General features: G+C 35.1%; 1 protein-coding gene across 14 annotated transcripts in view; it reads left to right on the plus strand.

Moving 5' to 3' along the window:
• The window catches only part of trpm3 (transient receptor potential cation channel, subfamily M, member 3), a 250897-nt gene that overhangs the window by 185701 nt on the left and 43187 nt on the right, over positions 1–22009 (plus strand). For 8 of the 14 annotated variants that reach the window (XM_087253504.1, XM_087253505.1, XM_087253513.1 and 5 more), the window contains one exon: positions 19035–19107. In XM_087253504.1, coding sequence (XP_087109630.1) covers positions 19035–19107 — 73 coding nt within the window. Of the gene's footprint in view, positions 1–8174; positions 8421–8704; positions 8807–19034; positions 19108–22009 lie in introns of those variants that run through there. The other 6 variants (XM_087253507.1, XM_087253511.1, XM_087253506.1 and 3 more) reach the window with 4 other exon arrangements.

A 22009-nucleotide genomic window follows, 5' to 3' on the forward strand; every position in this document is an offset into this window, starting at 1 on the left:
TAAATATGTGATTAAGCATTCCAGGCGATGTAGTGGCGCAGTAAGTAGTGCTGTTGCCTCAGTTGGCGTTTCTGTGTGGAGTTTGCATGTTCTCCCTGCCTTCGCGTGGGTTTCTTTCGGGTGCTCTGGTTTCCCCCACAGTCCAAAGACATGCGGTACAGGTGAATTGGGTAGGCTAAATTGTCTGTAGTGTATGAGTGTGTGTGTGAATGTGTGTGTGGATGTTTCCCAGAGATGGGTTGCGGCTGGAAGGGCATCCGCTGCATAAAAGCTTGCTGGATAAGTTGGCGGTTCATTCCGCTGTGGCGACCCCGGATTAATAAAGGGACTAAACCGACAAGACAATGAATCATTGAATGAATGAATGAATTAAGCATTCTGAATAAAATCTAAATATTGATATAATTGTCTTTAAAATTTAAGTAAATTAAAATGTATTTTTAATTAAAGTAAAAAAAAATAAAATTTTTACTGAATATTACTGATCAACAATTATCTTTTAATATATTTATATAGGAAATTTGCTAAATGTCTAATGATTTTTGTAATAAAAGAAAAAAAACTAGATAATTTTGATTCATGTAATGTATTTTTGGCTATTCATAAATATACCTGTGCAACATGAGGCTGGTTTTGTGGTCCAGGGTCACATATAGTAAAAACCTTAATGATATACACATTCCAGAACTCTATTCCACTGCATGAATGGTTGACATCTAAATACATGATTGGACAATGCAAACCAATGTGTACCTATTGAAAAATGTAGTTGCAGAACGATGTGTGCGCACTTCAGTCTGCTTACAGACAGAAGTCTAATAGACAAATATTGAAGACATTTGAGCTTGCTGCTGAGCTTTGCAGAGAGAATTTGTAATGTTTCTGGTAGTGCAGAGGTTTATCACAATCAATCGATGGACTGTGTAAGAATGCTTAACAGGGCAGTTTTTGCCTTTAAGCTGCTAGTTGATAACTCCACATGCTGAGCATGACAAGAGCTTAAGGGCTGTTGCTGATGCCACCATATATGCATTCATGTGCATGTATCACATTCAAGTGCAAATGTGCAAAAATTGCCTCAAGGAACATGCACTGATAAAAAAATAAATGTATTCGTGTTCTCAAGCTTCATAACCTCCAGAATGTTTTTTTTTTCTCTCAAATAAATATTATAATATTCACTTTTGCATCCAAACATCTGTCCTAAAGGATAAGTAATTTTTTATTCAGAATAATAATTAAATGGGTGTCACAGTGGTGCAGTGGGTAGAACGATTGCCTCACAGCAAGAAGGTCACTGGTTCGAGCCACAGCTGAGTCAGTTGGCATTTCTGTGTGGTTTGCATGTTCTCCTCGTGTTGGCGTGGGTTTCCTCCGGGTGTTGGGTTGCGGCTGGAAGGGTATCCGCTGCATAAAACATGAGCTGGATAATTTGTGCGGTTCATTCTAATGTGGCGACCCCTGATTAATAAAGGAACTAAGCCGAAAAGAAAATGAATGAATTATTTAAAAAAATTAATCTGTTCATGTTTTTATCTGTATTTAAATAGAATAAAGTCTGAAATCTGGTCAATTTACATCTGATTATCAAAACAAGCAAAATGTGTGCTAACATTAAACATTTAGAAAAAAGAAAATCTAAGGATAAGCAAAAAATACTTCACTCATTTGAGCTGACGTTCTGTGTGTGCTCTGCGGAGAATCAAGACTGGTATAATGAGATCTGTAGGGAGGTGTCTTAGTTCAACTTGTGCTCCTTTGAAGCACCTAAGCAGATGTTTAACCTGAACTCGACAGGACAGGCTTCCATAACATGACCCGCATACACCTCTCCAGATGAGAACAGGGCAGCAGCAAACTACAATTAATTATAACCTTATTAGATCACATCATGTTCCTGTTAGGGATTTGCTGATTCTGTTCTGTGTGAGGATAATTGGCACTTGACACATAAAAAAAGCATTATGTCAGTCTTTTGCTCTTCTCTTCAGTAGGCATTTCATACCTTATTCAGGACTGAATTCCATTCCTAATCTCTTTCCTACTGTGGAGGTCTTTGTTCCTGCAACCAGAGGAGGGATGGTTCAATTAATCAGACTGACAGCCTCTCTGTCTATTTATCGCTCTCATTCTGTTTTTTTTTTTTTCTTTTAAAGCATCTTCCTGTTTCTATTGACTTACCATCGAGGAGTTTCCACTGCTTGTTTTTTCCTCAAACAGTTTTTTAACCTCCTATAGAAAACATCATTGTTTTCATTTTCTCTGAAGTGTATAGAAGAGTTTATCAATGTCAGAATATGTCCACGATATTAAGGAGTATTAGATGAATATGAAAGGCTTTTTTAAATGTTAAATAAATGTAAAATTAATTAAGCTAAGTTAAATAATGTAAAAATAAATGTATGCAACCTCCACACCAATAGATATAAGTACACATGGAAGTCATTGGTGGGTGTGATTTTGTCAAGTACGATGCGGTTAACATCTACAGTAACATCTACAGTACATTAACATCAGAAAACGTAATCCATACTGAACACATTCCCTAACCCTAAACCCAACCATAACTGTAAACTATTCACAAAATTCGAGGAAAATTATAGTTGGATAACACTCATGTAGAAGTGCATAAATTATATGCCTAAACTTAGCATAAACTGTAAACATATCACTTAATTCTGATTGGCTGATTGGAATGTTGTTCCAGGATCAACAAATATGTGAATTCAGGAACATGTCCTACTCGGTGAAATCACACTAATAGTAAGTCATCTGATCTTTCATACAGTTGGTTGGAGATTAACATGATGCATATACTCACTGTGTGACATATCTTAATATATAATGCATATTTTTCTGTATATATTTTGGCTATTCAAATGATTAGCTGTTTGCTACATAGCTGAATTAATTTGATTGTTAGAACTAATCTAATTAACTTTGAAAAGATAACCCCGTTGTGGTTTTCAACAGTCTTTCTTTTAGAACATACTAAATATTTTGAGGACTGATGGTAACCAAATTCTTTTAAAGCTGCAATTAATGGTCAGTAAATATATCTAAGAAAACCCAGCAAACAATTTAGTGTTTAATAGATGTCTATTAGACATCTAAACATAGGCAGCTTGGCTAAAACAAGGCTAAACTTGGGCTGTCAGTGAAAATCTGCATTTAAGAATAGCCCAAAACTAGACTAGTCATCAAATAGACAGGTTAGGCAGACTTTATATGTGTAGTCATTTATTTCTGTTTATTTTATGAATAGTCTAGTTTAAGCCTATTTTTAGATTTTTACTGACCGCCCAAATTGAGCCTTGTTTTAGCCAAGATGACTATGTTTAGGCGTCTATTAAACATCTAAAAAACATTTTTTTTTTTTAAACAAAAATTGCGCTGGGAAGAGGGTTGTGTTCAAAATTGTTAAAATCTTGGTTAGAAACTTTTTTGAAGCATATAAAAAGTAAGTTCTAGTATAGGTGAAAATCTGATGAACTGTATTTAACAAATGATAGAATTAAAGGGTAAATATTTTGCCCCTTTTTACAAGATGTAAACTAAGTCTCTGATGCCCCTATTATGTGTTTGTGAGGTTTCAGCTCAAAATACCCCACAGAAAATGTTTTATAACTTTTTGAAATGGCCTCTTTTAGACTTTGATCCTAATTGTGCCATGTTGGTGACTGTCGCTTTAAATTTAAATGAGATTGTGCACCCAGCCCTCTTTTAAAAAAGGGCGAAGCTACAGGTGCCAGTGTGTCAGTATATTGGCAGATTCAAAAACAAGAATAAGATATAAGAACAAGAATAAGTCTCATTCTTAGAGACGAAGATGGCTGAGGTGAGATACTCTGGTTATTTCTAGTGAGTCATCTGGAGTTGTTATTTATAGGAGTCGACTGATGGATAACTCGAAACAGTAACTACTAGAAACTCCTCTATCTTCAAAAATCTCCGTAGTCATCTAGACAACACAACCACTGCTGTCAACTCAATGAAAACCCCAACTCTGCTTTCATTTGATTGGAGAATGAAAAAGACACGACTGACGTACCATACTTTTTTCAAGTGCGAGCGCTCAACAACAAAAATGCAAAGCGCGGCAGGCGGTTAAATTGTGAGCCACGCAAGTAAATCGTTCATTCATTTATTCATATTCTTTTCAGCTTAGTCCCTTTATTAATCTGGGGTCGCCACAGCGGAGTGAACTTATCCAGCATATGTTTTGCACAGCAGATGCCCTTCCAGCTGCAATCCATCACCGGGAAACACCCATGTACGCTCATTCACACATCCAATTTAGCCTATCCAATTCACCTGTACCGCATGTCTTTGGACTGGTGGGGAAAAACGGATCACCCAGAGGAAACCCGCACGATGAGAACATGCAAACTCCACACAGAAGTGTGCCAACTGACCGTCGTGACTCGAACCAGTGACCTTCTTGCTGTGAGGCGATCGTGCTACCCACTGTGCCATCGTGACGCCAGTGTTGGTAAATCAATGTTAAAAAACTGCAAAAAGCAAGTTGGGTGTGATTGGCCCCAACTCCTATGCTAACGACTGAGAGATTGCGGGAATTTCCCCAACTGATGTCATATACAAAGAAAGAATATCAATCAAAGTTTTTCTGCAGACTGTTTTCATAGTGTGGTTATAAAAAAGAATACGTTTCACCATTAGAAGCTGGTTATATTCACAGACTGTTGCCATTCTGTGTTTTTTTTTATGAAAACACTACTGTCACTTTTATGAAAGGTTTTTGTTTTGTTTTGTTTTTTGCACAATAGGTCCCCTTTGAACTATCGGGTTTTGTTTATTTGATCACAGGATTGACCAATCATAATCAAGTATTCCAGAGAGCACTGCATAATAATGAGTTTTTCATTGGTTGATTTTGTCCATAGGTTTGCTTTATCTGTGCTTGATCAATAGAGAGTTGTTTAGGGAATCTTGCTGGGCAACATTCAGTTTTTTCCCAGTTCAGTAAGGAATAAAAATACTTAAGAGGATGACATATTGACCAGCAGCTGTTGATGAATGAAAAGATGGCATCACTTCTGGCTCTTTTTTATTATTTTTTTTTTTTTTACAATGGATAAACAAGAGGATGAACACCTGACAGACATTAGACACATTCTGGCAGATGTGAGGAACAGTGAGTAGATGCTGCTGTAGGATGTGTGATGATGTGGGATCTGCTCTAGTGAAATGGAGGGAGGGTAAGGAAGGAAATTTCCCCCTCTGATAAATGAAGATGAATGTTTGCCCATGGGCCTCGGTCAATGATGCATGAAGCAATCCAGTATACAGCTAGAACAGCTTTCTTCATGCAGCTTTCCAATGAGAGGAGGATGCACAGCTACTCTACACACCATCTCGCCATTAGACCTATATTCAGATTGACTGCTTCGATAACTTCCCCGAAGATGAATAACATTTCAGTTTAATTTTGATTAAAATTTATATTCCTTGCAGATGTTTTGAATAATTAATAAAACAACATGATGTCCCACTTGCTGAAATCTCCGGAGATTATGTGAATTTTAGTTTAGAGTTTAAGTGAGTGACCTGAATGCCAGAAAGGCTGCCACAAGTTAGAGCCTCGAGAAACTAAACTTTTTTAATTAATATTATTAATATGATATTAAAACAACAAAATATTGCTTTTTTCAAATAATTTCATATTAAAATATGAAATATTACTATTATTATTTTATTATGAACATTTTGAGAGAAAGCCCTACATGCTATTGGATCATATATATATATATATATATATATATATATATATATATATATATATATATATATATATATATATATATATATATATATATATATATATATATATATATCGCATCACATTTGTACAGTGCTCCCAGGACAAATGTCATTTAACCACACTAGTCAAGACTAAAGCCAATCTGAAGATGCTGAACTTTTGTGCTGCATATGGGTGTAGTATTCAGCAAACAAAGCATAAAGACAGAACATTTCATAAGTAAGATTTTGTAGACTTTTTTTAGTTTTTGTACAGCATGTTATAAACTTTTGTGCTAAAGTCATGTTATTGATGATAATACAGTCTTTTATACTGCATTGACCATAACGCGAAGTAGCACCAACTTGCACTAGGCTTACGCTAGTTCTGTTGAATCATCAAACTGTTCTTAGAACGGCAAGATAGTGGAAAAGTGACTATTAATGTAAATGGAATTTGATGGGACACTGCAGTGCCAGAAACGATTATTGTCGGCTAAATGAAGTAACAGCTAGTTTTTGAAGTAACTGATAACAACAGTGCCTATGCCGCAATGTACATATCCTCCCTAAAATATTGAATATTACAATTGTTATATAGCATTTAGATCAGAAAGGTAGATATGATTGAGAGGCATGGATATCAAGAGTTCAAATGAATCGTTTGTAATGGAGATCCATTTACTAACGAGTACTTCCTGCTTTAGAATTAGTGAAAGCAGGAGAGAGGTGTGTTTCAGATTTCCATCGACATAGAAAATGATGAATTTAAAAAATTTCATTTAAAAAAAAAAGAAAAAATAAATAAATAAATAAATATATATATATATATATATATATATATATATATATATATATATATATATTCGTACTGACCAATGGCAAAGCTCCCGAACATAGATGTAAAAATCTATGGCTCCAGGTGGCCAGTCCTCCACCTTTTAGTACAGGGTAGCGCTCCTTTAAATTAATGCAGGATCAAGGTGCAGTAGAGGACTGGCCATCCAGAGCCAGAGATATACACATATATATGCATATATCTGTGATCAGAAGTTTTCTCTGTGGTCAAAAAAGAATTTTTTAAATTACGAAAATTATAATTTTACATCGCTTTATCCAACACTTCATCAAAAGATAAGTGACCGCACAGGCATTGCTGACAAAAAGCTTGTGCTTGTGTGCATGGAAATGTATTATCCTCCCTCCCTGTTAAATTTGGTCTAATCCCTGTTCTAAAACACACCTCCTCTTCTGCTTTCACGTCTCATTCTAACAGAGGGAGCGATTAGAATGAATAAATTTTCATAATGAACGACTCGCTCACTTAGCTGACAACAATACTTTGGCCTAAGCGTCTTGTTGTCATATTTCATTTACATTGTTTGCTTATTTTATTTAACAAAACTAACATAAGCCTAGAATTCAGAGAAAGTTGATGTTACTTTGCCTTATGGTGAATGCAGTGGCTTTTATTATCATCAATAACGTTACCAGTTTATTAAATACAAAAGCGTAAACAAAAACAAAATCTTATCTTTGAAATGTTTTGCCTTTGTGCTTTGTTTTCTTTCTTTGCTTGTTATTACACCCGCACAGCGCTAAAGTCCAGCATTTTCAGATTGGCACACTGTTTTGACTAGTGCAGTTGAATGACACTTGTGTTAGGAGCACTGTAAAAATGTGGCGGCACTATTGACACATGCTCAGGGTATGTGATATCTAGTGTTTATACAGTAAAAAAAAACAGTTGACAAGTTTGTAGCAATATTTGTTTACAATACAGAATATGAATTACATTGTCAATGAAAAAGAGATATGACAGAGAAAGAGACAAGAAGAAAAAAATAAAGAACATGATATAAACTTGAGGGTAACACAGAATCAATAAAAGTACATAAATTAAAGTCATTACAAATTGAAATAGTTATGTTTGCTTTCTTATTTTTAGATAATGAAATTAAATGTATATAATGACTAAATTCTTGCAAAAAACAGGAAAATATGGTTTAGTATTAGTAAATTTGCATTTGTGGATATGGAATTTACAAAGAAAATAAATTTATAACAAAACAAGCATTGCCCTTAGTAGAGGCAGATTCATATTAACCAAAAATAATTTCTTTAAAAGTAACAGAAACATCTGGCTGTATATTATCATTAATAAATGAGCCAATATGTTTCCAAAATTGTACTTCATAATTACACTCCCAAAATAAATGAAAAACAGTTTCTGGATGAAATTGACAAAATGAACATTTTACAGCAATATTAGCATGAAACTTTTTCAAAAAAATTTTATAGGATAAAATTTATTGATTTATTGACACAAGCGACATCTAATGCATCTAAACTATTTGACAACAGTAATCGTCACAATTTCCTAAATTTAAACTGAACTCTTATTTTGACGGGTCGTAACTCTAGCTCTTGGTTTCTGTGTAAATTAAAAGCTATTCTTGCTTTAACCGCAAAACTTTCGTAGTGACTGTCAAAGCAGCTCAAGGAATGAAGTTTGTGTGTTTACATCATCGGTTAGTGAGAAGACATATGCTCAAAAACATTGAAAGCGCCCTGTGTACTTGAATAATAGTCTGTTAGTAAATGAATTAATGCTTTATTCAAAGAGACAAGCTAATATGGATTAGTAAATGCAACTCAGGGTGAGTAACGTTACAACTTTTGGCTTATTGCCAAATTAAAGTTACGTGACATTCTGTGTTTGTTATATAGACAAGACTGTATATTTTATTCTGCCCGTTTTTTTTCTAAATGAGTCCGCACATATTCACATAACTTGCTCTATTTCCTCGTAAAATTCTAACAGCTTCTCTGATTTAAATAAAGGTTTAAAATTGGTATATAACAGGGGAGAGAGAGAGACTCTTTAGCCTTTATCCAGATGCTACTGCTGGGCATAATTTCACACCTCTCAAACCTTTAACAGCAGGAAGACAAGCCTGTGTGATGGACAAGACTATTATACTCACTGCAGGCTTTTTCCCTGAACGAGCTGATCTGCCATAACAGACACTTACTGTATGCACAGGTCAGTATGCTCTCGTTTACACACCTGTCCTGTGGAGGCCAGTGAGCAATGATGATGGAGGATTTCAGAAATTTTCATGGATATACTAAAGTGTGTGTATTAAATTACTGAATAATATATTCAAGTTATTAAACTAAAGTAAAGCCTTCATAGTTCACTTTTCAACCATCAGATGAACAAGCAATACGCTGTAGACTTCTGCTGAGTAATAGGGGACAAGTTGAATGGTTGTGTTACAGCTTAAATAGTATTTAATACAATATGAATATTGGTATTAGAATGGGATATATGCACAGCTAATGTTTCCTCCCATACCGATAAACTTCCGGGTAGCGGTTAATGTGACTATTGTCAATTTCATAGTTATTTTTATGACATCGATGTTGTAATGTAATTAAAATACATTCAGTTAAATAGACTTAAGCACTTATTTAGTTGATCAAGCGTTAAATGAGATGAAAACCCGTTTGCTCGCACGCACTGTCAGGATCAGCAGGAAAGCGCAAAAACAAAATTAAAAATACTGGGATAAATAATTGTTTATATTTTAAAACATGGCGTGGGAAAATTGAATTCAATGCAGTGCATCTTGTACAATCTGAGAGCCATTTTATATTGTATATCGATCAGGCAGTAAAGTGCGTAGATTTTTATAGAAAACAGACCTTAAACGTGCCAGTTTTGTAACTGCATACAGTTCACCAGAAGCTGGGGTGGCCAACCCTGTTCCTGGAGAGCTACCTTCCTGCAGATTTCAGTTGCTACCCATATCAAACACACCTGAACCAATTAATTAGGAACTGAACACCACGTGATAATTACAGGCAGGTGTGTTTAATATGGGTTGCAACTGAAATCTGCTGGAAGGTGGCTCTCCACGAACAGGATTGGCCACCCCTGCCCTAGAATATTAATTCAATGTTCCTAAAAGTGTGTTTACGGTGATAAAACAACCTACAGTGACATAAATTGTAATAATGTTTTCTGCTCTTTTAAAACTTTAGTCAGATTTACCTTAGCAAATCAGTTTGGAAATACTTTTAGGAATGTGGAGTTTTTGGCTGAAATGAATAACCGATAAAAGATTTTGAGGCCGATAGCTGATATATTATAGGATGGACCGATATGGATTTTTTGGCTGATATTGATAATCGATAATAAGATTTGGATGCTGATAACCGATATATTTACCGATAAATATTTCAAAATGTTCTAGTTTCATACAGTAAATAAAAGATTTTATTTTAAAAACTTCATAAAAGTTTGAACTGATCTTATAAACTGAATAGCCTACTCAAAGCAAAAAAGCTGTCTTTTCAAAATTGCAAGGGGATTACATAGATACATTGTTTCCACATAAATCAACATACCAAAAATAAATCATTTCCTTTATTTTTTATAGAAAATGAACATGCAACTTGACTGTAGCATAAAAATTATAGGTTAAAAAACAAAATGGGATTTATTTGACAAACAAGTAAAATAAGTACATTTTAAGTAAAATGAAAACGAAAGAACTAAGAACTGAACCAGCTCAAATGTTCTTGAATAAAACATTTTACAGTAATGTGCAAATATCTAACGTCCCAAAAAGCATTTTGAGAGGTGTATTGACTATTCAGAGCCACCGTACAAACGAAAAGCTAAACACAGATAGTATTACGTTAGAAAATGTGGCATAAATTTGTCTCATTTGGTATTTTAGATTCTTTTGAAAACATGTAGGTGCTACGTGTCAGTCAGACAACGCTTCTATGTTCGTTCTTGCTGTCAATTATTGGAAAAATTATCAATAAAAGGTTTATGATAAACCGCTGTGAGTTTGGAACTTTAACTGCAGCACTGTGTGATGCACATGCACACGAAGCGGAGTTTGATACAACACCTGATACAACGATATGGCCGCCGATACATCGTGCATCCCTAAATACTGTATTTCTCATTTTTATTTTCTGACTCTTTCAATACAAGTATAAGGAAGTAATGTGTTTTGATAATTTGATAGGTACAATGTCATGGCAACTATTCAACAATAGTTAAAAAAAACTGTTTATCTATCATTATTTATAGCCAACTAGTCAAACTGTTACCGAAAAGTAAATTTTGGGCACCTTTCTTTAATGGAGATGTTAAATTACAAGAAACTGTTGCTAGTTACTGAAAATCATAATGAGAGTTGACTGATTTCACACAGTCTCTGAAAGATATCAAAGCAGGCTTATCTTATTATTATTATTATCATTATTATTATTATTATTATCATTATTATTATTATTATTATTATTATTTTATTATTATTATTAATAAAAAAATTTATTAAAAATAAATTTCATTTAGATAAACTGATTTATACCAAAGTCCATTTAAGGCCAATCATTTCACTCGTTGGCCATCTTTTAAACGCCCCTCGGGTATTCTGTTTGAATAAGAAATATCTAATTCTCCAAAATTGCTTGCCAAGCTTATGATTAAATTTCATATTAGGAATCACCAATACAATTAAACAACAACTGCCTTTTTAGTTTTATTTCTAAACGTTCGAATCACACAAAATTTGCAGAAACTCATGTCTGGTCCGAGCCCCTTCCCCGGTGAATCCTCAGTTTATATTGATCACTGATTGGCTTCTGTACTTGTAGGCGGGGCTTCATTCGCCATAATGACTATTGCATTTTTCCCCATTCAAAACTATACGAGTGACATGTCTTGTGTATTATATAGTCTTTGTCTATAGTGAAATAACTAAAACTAATAAATAAGTAAACTATGTAGGCACGTAAAAATATAATATTACAACTGAATTTTCAGAAATATGACATGATCATCTGCAAACATTATACAAGCAAGGAGACCACCAATGGGAGTAAAGACACCACAATTTCCACTGAGAAGAAACGCCATTAGCAAGTAGCAGTCGGTAAAGAGACGCGGTGACCTCCAGCAATTTAATCAATGTCACTGTGAATGCCCCGTTAGGATCTCGAAGTGCTGTTGTGTAGTTTTGAACAAAGAGGAGGCGTTCAGGGCCAATGACAATTTAAACACCCATTAACCTAAGGCTGCCTGTTATCTCCTCCACCACATTGTTGTTGTGCTGCCAGTAATAAACTGCTGGAGACCATCTAAAATAAACAATCATCTCTTCTTTCCTCTTTTATTTACCAGCACTAATAGAGAGGTTGTTGTTCTGGCACCAGGTTGTGAGCAGTATCACCTCTTCCCGAGGCTCTCATTATTAATGATGATGATGAGACTTCAACAAGCCGACTTAATGATTGCTCTGTGTTTGTTGATGCACTCACAGTGTTACGAATGAGTGGATCTTTACTGTCTTGAGGCTTTTGCTTCTCAGGTAGACGGCTATTTAGTTAGTCGGAGTGCAGTTGGTGTGTTAAAGGACTATGGGAAAGATTGTGATCAATGCGGAGATGAAGTTAAAGTCCCCATGAAATTAAAACTTTTTTAGATGTTAGTATCAATATGCTAGTCTTAAGGATATCTATAAGCTAGTGTGCTCCAAAACAGGGATACAAGTTGCATTTAGAAGATATAAACTTACAAAGCTTGCACTTTGTCACCTTCACCTAAATGTATTGTTTTTTTTATATTAACTAATATATATTACTTTCTAATCTTGGTCTTCAAATCTTCAGATCACACTCTATGGCAGGGGTCTTAAACTCTAATTGGCAGGGGGCCATATCAGTAGGCCCACACAGAATCTGCGCTCGCAGAATTCCGCAGATTTTCCACAGATTTTCCGCAGATTTCCACAGATTTTTAGCCCATCATTTATTCTGTTTATTTAATTGAGTAAATGTGTGTAGATTTATATTCATTCAGTTTTTTTAATTAATTACAGTAATATTATTGACTAATATGAAAATGTTGATCTGATTTATGTACAATGCAGTTTGTAAAGTAATATTTTCTGACTTTTGGTGGATAAACTGTATTATATAAGAGACTTGCTTTGTTAACCAAACAAAGTGAATCTAATTAGATTTGCATTTAAAACATTAAATAAGAGTTAAAAATATATAATTTTTTTATTTCACATATTAAGGTTTTAGTTATGATACTGCCAAAATAATTCAGCATAAATATGCAGATTTTTACCCAATGTCTCCGCAGAAATAGCAAAAAATGTCAGCAGATTCCGTCTGCCCCTACATATTAGTGACTGACAAATCATAGGAGGGTCATTTTAACATTCAAGCAAAAGAAAAAAAGAGGAAACCTGGTGTAATTGATGCACTTAGACATTCTTCCCCAGAGTATCAAAGCTCCTTCTTTTTGTAATTATTGAAGGGGTAGTTTAAATTGCTATGAAAACACTACAATTTATTAATAGGCATAATATAGCACAATTAAAAAAAACACCACTGTACTTTGTTTACATCTGTTTCATTACTCTAATCAGTTTTACATATTGTTTACTTTCATAGATATTTATATACTTACATTTTATAATCATACTTCAGTCACTTCTGTGTATATATGTGTATTTATGTGTATGTTGTGTGTATGACTTTACTGTGGACGGCAAAGTAAGAATGTCATTGTACGGGGAAACATGTTTCCTTTTGTGCACATGACAATAAACAGTTTAATTGAATTGAATAATAATTATTATTATTATGTCCTAATCAATTGTTGCTTAAACAAAGGTTTAACAGGTAGCGTAACACAACAGAAAAGAGTTTAGGTAACTTTGTTGACTTTACTGGCAATTGTTCTTCCCAATATCATTCTTTTTTGTATAAAAGTATGCATATATTCACATTTTCTTTAACATGTTAAATTTAGCCAGCTGTAAAATTGTACTAATGCACATTTTTTATACAAATTTTAATATGCATATGAGGAAAATCTATTAAATGAGGCCATTAGAATAAAATATTAGCAAAATGATCATATTTGCAGTATCAGCATAATGTGTAAGCCATGAAGAAGTGTTTGTACAACACAATACAGGCGGTATAAAATTGATTATAATCAAACAACCCTTGAATGTTTACAAAAATAGAGCTTTAGTAAAAATAGAGCACTTACAAACATATATTCCAACCTTTAAACCAGCCCCAGAAATAATCTGCATGTGCGTTGCACTCAACCGCACGCTGAGAGAAACTGATAGTAACCTGAATATATAGTGCAGTACTTTAAATGTCCAGTAGGTGGGATGGGGGTTCAAAACCACAAGTGGCTAAATGCGACTGCGCAACAATGACAGTGATTCAAAAATATACGTTTTGTTGGCCCTAATCTCGTTATAGTTTTGAATCCAGTTACAAGGAGGGGGGGATGGAGGGCGCAAATGGCCCATGGGCCAACAGTTTGAGACCCCTGCTCTATAGTATCTGACATGTTCTGTCCCCCACAATATGCTGCTCATTTGCTTTCATTTGGTGCCCTTTAGCTCACCTACTCTCAATGGCAGAGCTGATAAAACAAAAAATAGGTACAGTGTGCAATAAAGATGACCAATGCAATGGAGCAGTTGTGCCTGTATGTGTGTGTTTTTAAAGGTGCCCTTAATGATTTTCAAAATGCTAGAATAAATGCGATGAGGCAAAACTCAGAGTCGTTTTGGCACTCGGATAGAAGAGGTTGCTTTGATGCATGTGAGGGCACATTACAGCCTATTTAAATGATCTGTGCGATGTCTGCGGATATTACCTGCTATTATAGTTGTACAGAATAACCTGTGTTAAAAGATTCACATTTAAATGGCTGCTCAAGTTGTTAAACGTCCTCTGAGGCTCATGGAGATTATTTAAATATCTATTATTAACCTATTCTATTCAGCTGCTACAGGCTCATAAGTGACAGGCGTGTCTCGGTGGTCTGCCTTGTGCTGCTCAATATGGATATGAAATTTTGAAAAGAACTAACATTGTCTGAATTGAATTTAAAAGGACAGTTTATCTGAAAATGTGAATTCTGATGTATGTGAAGATTTTGTCACATTCATGTACAATTAATACAAAGCTTGGGCTGAACAATTCTATATTATTATGTTAATCATTATCTCAATCATAGTTTATACAATGTATGTAATGCAGACGTGTGATAAATTGCACTTCTTTTATCCATTGGGTGTTTATCTAATTTTGACCAATCAGATGGAAACTTACTATCTTCATTCCCACCTCCCCAGTAGTTGCTGTTCTGCTATTAGCTGGAGATGTTCAAAGGTGAACCCAGAGCTGTAAAATAAGTGGATTCAGACACGCTCCTAATGCTTTTGCTCCATGCACTTTAGACTTTGCGCATAGATCGTTAAAATAGAGCCCTTAATGTTTGACCCTTTAAGACAGCTTTTTAGTCTGAATTATAATTATTTAGATCTGAAAAATATCTGTTTGTTTTTCTAGGGAAATATTACATTGTAAGAAATATCACTATCGCAATAATCAACAAAGTATTGCATATCACATATTTTCCCAGTATGATGCTGCCCTATTCCAAATATGAATTTCTGTTTTGGATCATACTGATTATCATTTCACAGACAACAATTCTATTCTTAAAAATATTAGATCTTTTTTTTCTACAAAGGAAAGATGGCACTTTGGATGAACTATTACTTTAAAGTTGATTTGTTTAAGTTGACAGATATATGCTATTTTGTGTGGGAACAGCTTGTAAATTTCTTTACTAAAAAAATCAAAACCTTCCCTGACTTCCTGCAGCAGAATGTAAACCTGTAGACCAGTGTTGGGGGTATCGCATTACAAGAATGCGACATGCATAATAATACTGCTTTTCTAAGTAACGAGTAAACGCACTACTTTAATACGCATTAAAATATTAGGTCATAATATTTGAGTTACTGGTAACTCAAGTTACTTTTTAGATTAATTAATACCCTTTTAAAAAATAGTTTGCTGAATTAAAATTAGTGTAAACACGTGGAATCTCACTTAATGAGAAAATGAGCTCCCTGCCAGAACTGACAAAAACCAAGATGCCAGAGCTTTACAATTCTGTGATGTGAGTATTGTCATTAATTTGTACACATGGAAGAAAAGGGAGGTCTCAAATGAAAGTGATTTTACTGAACAAATAAGACAATAATGTAGCAAACACATTGCTTTCAACTTTCATTAATCTGTAAATGCGGCATGAATAGCGCCAGGAAGTTTTAAGAAGATAACATTAATCAAAATGTTTTTTTTTAAAGGTAAATAAAGGTGTAGGTTAAACAATTGTGTGGTTAATTGCAGAGCTCCTCTATTTAAAAAAAAGAAGCAAGTTCTGAAAGAGATCAATGGCTCTATTTTGACGATTCATGTGCAAAGTGCAAAGCGCATGGCGCAAACTCATTCAGGGCATGTCAGAATCCACTTTTGCCAATATAAGGATGGAAAAAGCCGCTTTGCGCCGTGGTGCATGATCCAAAAGAGTTAAGCTTATTTTCTTAATGAGTTATAGGTGTGTTTTGAGAATAAACCAATCAGAGTCTCATCTCCCATTCCCTTTAAGAGTCAGTTGCGTCGTGCCGTAACGCATTTGCTATTTACATAACAACTTTGTAAGTGGAAAAACTTACACTTGCAAGTGTAAGTTAGCAAGAAAGACTGAAGCAAGTAAGAGTGTTTCACTAGCAAGAAAACAGTTAAACTGTATGTATGATAGGGCGCCAAGCCTCAGGCCCCGTTTACACTAATGCGTTTTAGTTTGAAAACGCATAAGTTTTGCTACGGTTACGCCATCCGTCCACACTACGCCGGAGTTCTCGAGCGCCGAAAACGGAGCGTTTCGAAAACGCTGGAGAGGCCGTTTTCATTCTGAAACGCAGCTGCTCCGTCTCAGTGTGGATGATGGAAAACGGAGACATTTGAAAACGGAGGCGGGGCTGCAGACATTCGCCTCTCTGATTGGGGCTTTTCCTGAATATTAAGTAGCCTAACATGCACAGTTCAGTCCTGCATCTTCTCCGTGTAAGTTAAAACTTCGCAACTTTGATCATGGCTGCAGTCTCTTCTTCTCAGTTTGATATGGAAAACAGACTATACCGAGGACACGGGTAAATCTTCAAAGGGAACAGTGTACTTTATAACTTCATTCACATCACCCTGGCTACGTTGTTTTACTTTCTCAACAATAAAATGTAAACATATAAGGAACTGCCTATTTTCATTTTAATATTAACAACTAAACAGACAGCAAAAATGTTGAGGCGCCGTGCTGCAAATATGAGCGTCATCTTCACTGTGTGCATATTTATAACAACGGAGCCTACAACAACTGCCTCCTTTCAATTTCAGTGAAAATACGAAACACACCCTCTCTTTGCTGAATATCAGTTTTAATCGATAATGGCCATTATAAAAGTATAACATACAATAAGTTTATACATTATAGGAAATAAAGGCAAGCGATCAGTCAATATACAGAATGTACGTGCTTACATTAATCATTAACTTATCTTTGCGCTTAGCCAAAACACGTTACCTGAGAACAAGTAATAGATTCCAATGTCCAATGAATATGTCGTTAAATAAAGACAAGAAGATGAAAGAAATATTCCGTTTAATAAATATAGTGAGGTTAGATCCAGCGGGAGATGCTTGATGAGAAGTCCGACTAGCACAGCTCTCATCTGGGTAGATTGGCTACAGCGCTTGCCTGAGTGTGTGTGTGGTCACGTGATGTGCGTTTTCAGCGTTTTGGTGTGGACGGAGAGCAGTTCAGAAACGCTGGGTGAAACGCGAGTGTGGACGCGGATCGTTTTCATTCTAAAACGCCGTTTTAAAACTAAAACGCACTAGTGTAAACGGGGCCTCAGACAGGCATGAAAACGTAACTCAAAAGTAACAAAACATTACTTTCCATAAAAAGTAACTGAGTAACGCAACTAGTTACTGTTTTGAGAAGTAACTCAATATTGTAATGCATTATTTTAATTTCTATTTTAGAAACCTGTGGCATTTTTATAATTACACAAATTACATCTTCTCTTTTATTACACACTTATAATGATTATGATAATGTAGAGATATTTTGAACTGAAATGTCAATATGTCATGCAAATAAATGGGACTTATTCAAATTAGTCTCACAGACAGAGCCGGGTTTCCCAATAATAATGGATTTTGTTGCTTAAGAGCGATCTGTACATCCAAGGTTAGAATGCTTGCTGCAATTCCACATGCATTTCCTCAAAATCCAAGTAACATGATTATGCGAGAACTCTTTTTTTTTTTTGTGCTATACTTAGCAGTCACTGTTCATTTTAACTGTTCATTTCAAGTTCTGTAATGCTGTATAACCTTGAGTCAGACCCTAATTGCTCAGTCCAATAACTACACTTGTACATTTCCGTTGCATTTTACTTAACAGTACAATAAAATCACAATATTTGTAATCACCTAAGACAAATGGTAAAGGGTGAATTGATGAATAATAGGAACATGAAGCATACTACAGTATGAGAGGTCAATATCTTTCATGCCTCAGACACGCACATACAGTCTGGTCACCTCCACGTTCACAGGGTCATCCATTACTGTCGCTTCGGTAATTGACCATCGCCATACTCTTTGTAGAGGAGATGAAGTGCTTGTTCGATACGATTACATTCCATTTACTCTCCAATTTCAGCAGCTGAAAGATTTCATAGTGCACACACAATCTCACCACCTAAGATGTAAGCATCCAAACCATTACTTTATGCATCGTTCTGAACCACAAGACATTTTGAAAGATTATATGTCCGTTATTTAAGCTCGCCAAAGTGCTCCAATTCTTATTCCGCTGCCACCACCTCTGAAGCGCGCACACACCCTCAATGTGCCATCATTTCATGGTTGCTTGAGGGGGTGAAAATGAAAACACCATTGACATTAGGCTGAACCAATCCTCCCACTTCCACAGATAAGTTCATTAGTCCACACCAGACACAAATGGAAAATGGCTCCTGAAAGAAAGCTGGATTGTGGAAATGACAGCGTTAGATTAATGGCCTGTTTGTTACTGTATATATGTTCTGGAATTCTGAACACACGGCCTGCATATGGATCTGCAAGGTGCCCTTCATGTGTGAGGTTGCAATGATTACAAAGCTGCAATTGGGTTTTTTTTTAATCCCTTCAGCAATAACCATTTCTCTGTGTTATTGATAGAAACCAGATATGAATGTGACTGGATTTGCCTTTATCATGCTATCATACACAAACAGTTGTGATGCCATCAATAATCCGGTTTCTCCCTTCCTCAGATCACAGTGTTTCGGATGGGATCAGAGGGACACCAGGACATCGATCTAGCCATTCTAACAGCTCTTCTGAAAGGTAATATTTGTACATTTATGGATACTCAAATGGAGCTTCCAAAACTCGTTGGTTTACAGAAGACCTACTGCATTCATTTTCACATGTTTAGAAAATGTTCCTGTGAAGGACAGCTCAAAGAAGGTCACGGATAATTTATTATATCCTTTTTTGGGGTCAAAGCAAAAGCATGCTATTTACCTACATCTCATTAAATGCAAATGAGCTGCTTGCTTTCTGCCCTCTTTCAAAAAGAGGGTGTTGCCTTTAGTCTTCATGACTTTATTAGTCCAGCAACAAGAAAAATAATGTGCCAGTCAGTTTAATCTCTTGTTTGAGTATAGGGCCGGGCGATAAAATTGGTATTGACTAAACAAACACCATTGTCAATATTGATAAGAAAAGATTCTGTATATAGTTTAAGTATGAAGCCCAATAGTTTTATTAAAATGTGACTGCTGAGCACACACCTTGTTAGGTGGAGCTGTGGCATTTGGGGAAAATATCTAATTGCGATTTTTCAGACAGATATTGCGATTGCGATTTGACTTTGTAGTCGAGCTAAAGCTCAATAATCTGTAAGTCGTGGCAACATTTCTGCTACAGCTCTAAAAAAATGACCTGTTTTGGGTTTGTGACCCAAAATATTCCCGCATTACTGATCTCCTGTTTTTCTTTGATATTAATTTGTCTATTAATGCTTCCGAAGCAGCAGACGCCACTATCATAATTGTTCGAGCTTTATTGTTTGTTTGTTTGTTTTTTGTTTTCTTTTTATTGTGGACATTCCGCATAGTTTGGTTGCCAAATCCGATTGGGCAGAACAAAAGTGTGCTAAATTGGCTATTTAGACACACATTTGCTTTATGCGGAGAAAATTACATAATGCATGTATGTTTCATATCACAGCTAATCGCAACTTTTCAAATTGCGATTACGATTTGATTTTGATTAATCACACTGCTCTACTTGGAAGCAATGCCAATAAGATTAGGGTGTAAATTTGTCATTTCCAATGGAGGCGCGCGACTTGCTCACGATGCGCTTATAGGAATATAAGGAATCCCCTCGCACACGCTTGTCACTTCAGGTCAGAATAACAACACTTGTGAATTTAAAAATTTTAAATTTAAAAAATGTGTAAGGATGTCACCACACTGAACAAAAATTTATCAAAGATGATTCCTTGGAATTGCTCATTTTTTTAGGTTAAGTGGTTGTAAACTATTTATTTGGGCTGAATTTAAACAAATTAAGTTGAACATTATTAAATTTAATTTGTGTGTTTTAATTCAACACAAATAAATTGTTTGCAACAGCTCTTATGTTTATTTTATTATTTTGTTTAAATATTTTTGTTTTTGACTATTAAAACTATTTGCCTTAGTAATGTTGGTAAATTAAAATAAAGTGATTAAATAAAAAAAATCCTAATATTCTTAAATGTATGGTTAAAAAATATTCAATAAATATCGATATCGAATGATATGAAACATGATATCTGGATAATTTTTTTATTTTTTTAAATAAAAAAAATTACATTTTTAATCAAATTTTTTTTTATTAAATTTTAATTTTTTTAATTTTTAAATTTTTTTTAATTTTTTAAATTTTTTTGATTTAGCAAAATCACCCAGCCCTATTTGAGTATTAAATTTAGTTCCCTTTCACCTCAACTGTCAAATTTCAATTTATTTGAGTTTATTTATCAGAATAAACCCCATCATCTCATTTTAAAGAGGTCCCACAATGTATTGCAATCACACAACAATGACAAATTACAAACACAAGGTACATGACATCCATGAAACAACAACAAAATTACGTAACATCCACGGAAAAAAAAAAAAAAAAAACACTAACCAAAGCATCACAAGGTTATCAGACAGAAAACATAATACAAAACACACAGATCAGTGAATCAAATCACTACCACAAATATAAGCATGATGTTGGCGAAGAACATCATGCTTAAGTTGGCGAAGAAATGTGATGTATGTATTTGTTTGCTAAATTAGTGAAACAAATGTATGTAGTAGTACTGAATAAAACTATATGTATATAGTAGTGCTTGTTATTAAAAAATAATTTGCCTTTTAATCGTTAAAACATAACATAACCTTTTCCTCCCCCCTCAAAATGAGTTTTCTTCACTTCTAGTCACATGGTCTGCCTTTAGGGCAGGACTATCTGTCGTATTTTGTTTCTGCTGTCTGTTGGCAGGAGGCAGTGATTCAAACAAATATAATATGATTCTGTCTGAAAAAAATTACCTCATAGTTTTCATCATCATCAGGCATCTGAAAACATTTTGCAACAGAAGGTGCCGACAATCATTTCAGTGGACCTTAATCCAAGAGAGTGAACCGGCATTTAAATCATCCTCCATTGTTCGCATCACCCATATGCCAACAATCCAACTGGATCCCACAGGACGAAATCATGCACATCACAATATATTTCATGTACATCATGATAGCAGAAAAAACATTCTTAACTTCCTTTTCAGGCCAACTTTAAATAGTGATTGGTTGTTTTAAAAGAAAAGATGGATGTTCTCTCAAAAAGCTTTTTGTACATTTGAAAGTAATTTGAGACATTGCTCGCTGCAGAGCCACTTGAGCTCCAGCGAGGGGGAGCTTGAACTCCAACTCCTCCTACCACCCACCCCACCCCTAACCCCAACCCTAACCCCAACCCTAACCCCCAGTGGCATCACTTGTAGAAGTGCAAGGAGGGAGGAGCTGCAGCTTAGCTGGAGCTCAGCTCTGCCCAAGTGGCTCTGCAGTGAGCACCACTTGAGTAATTTTCTCATTCTGCATTTTGTCATTCAAAACACTCACAAAAAGAGTGAAGGGTCATACATCACCCATAAGTCGATTCCATCCCAGAACAGAGATCTGAATTTTTTCTGATCATAGCT

The sequence above is a fragment of the Danio rerio genome, chromosome 5 (assembly GCF_052040795.2).
Source record: "Danio rerio strain M-AB ecotype USA chromosome 5, GRCz13ab, whole genome shotgun sequence".
Taxonomy (NCBI): Eukaryota; Metazoa; Chordata; class Actinopteri; order Cypriniformes; family Danionidae; genus Danio; species Danio rerio.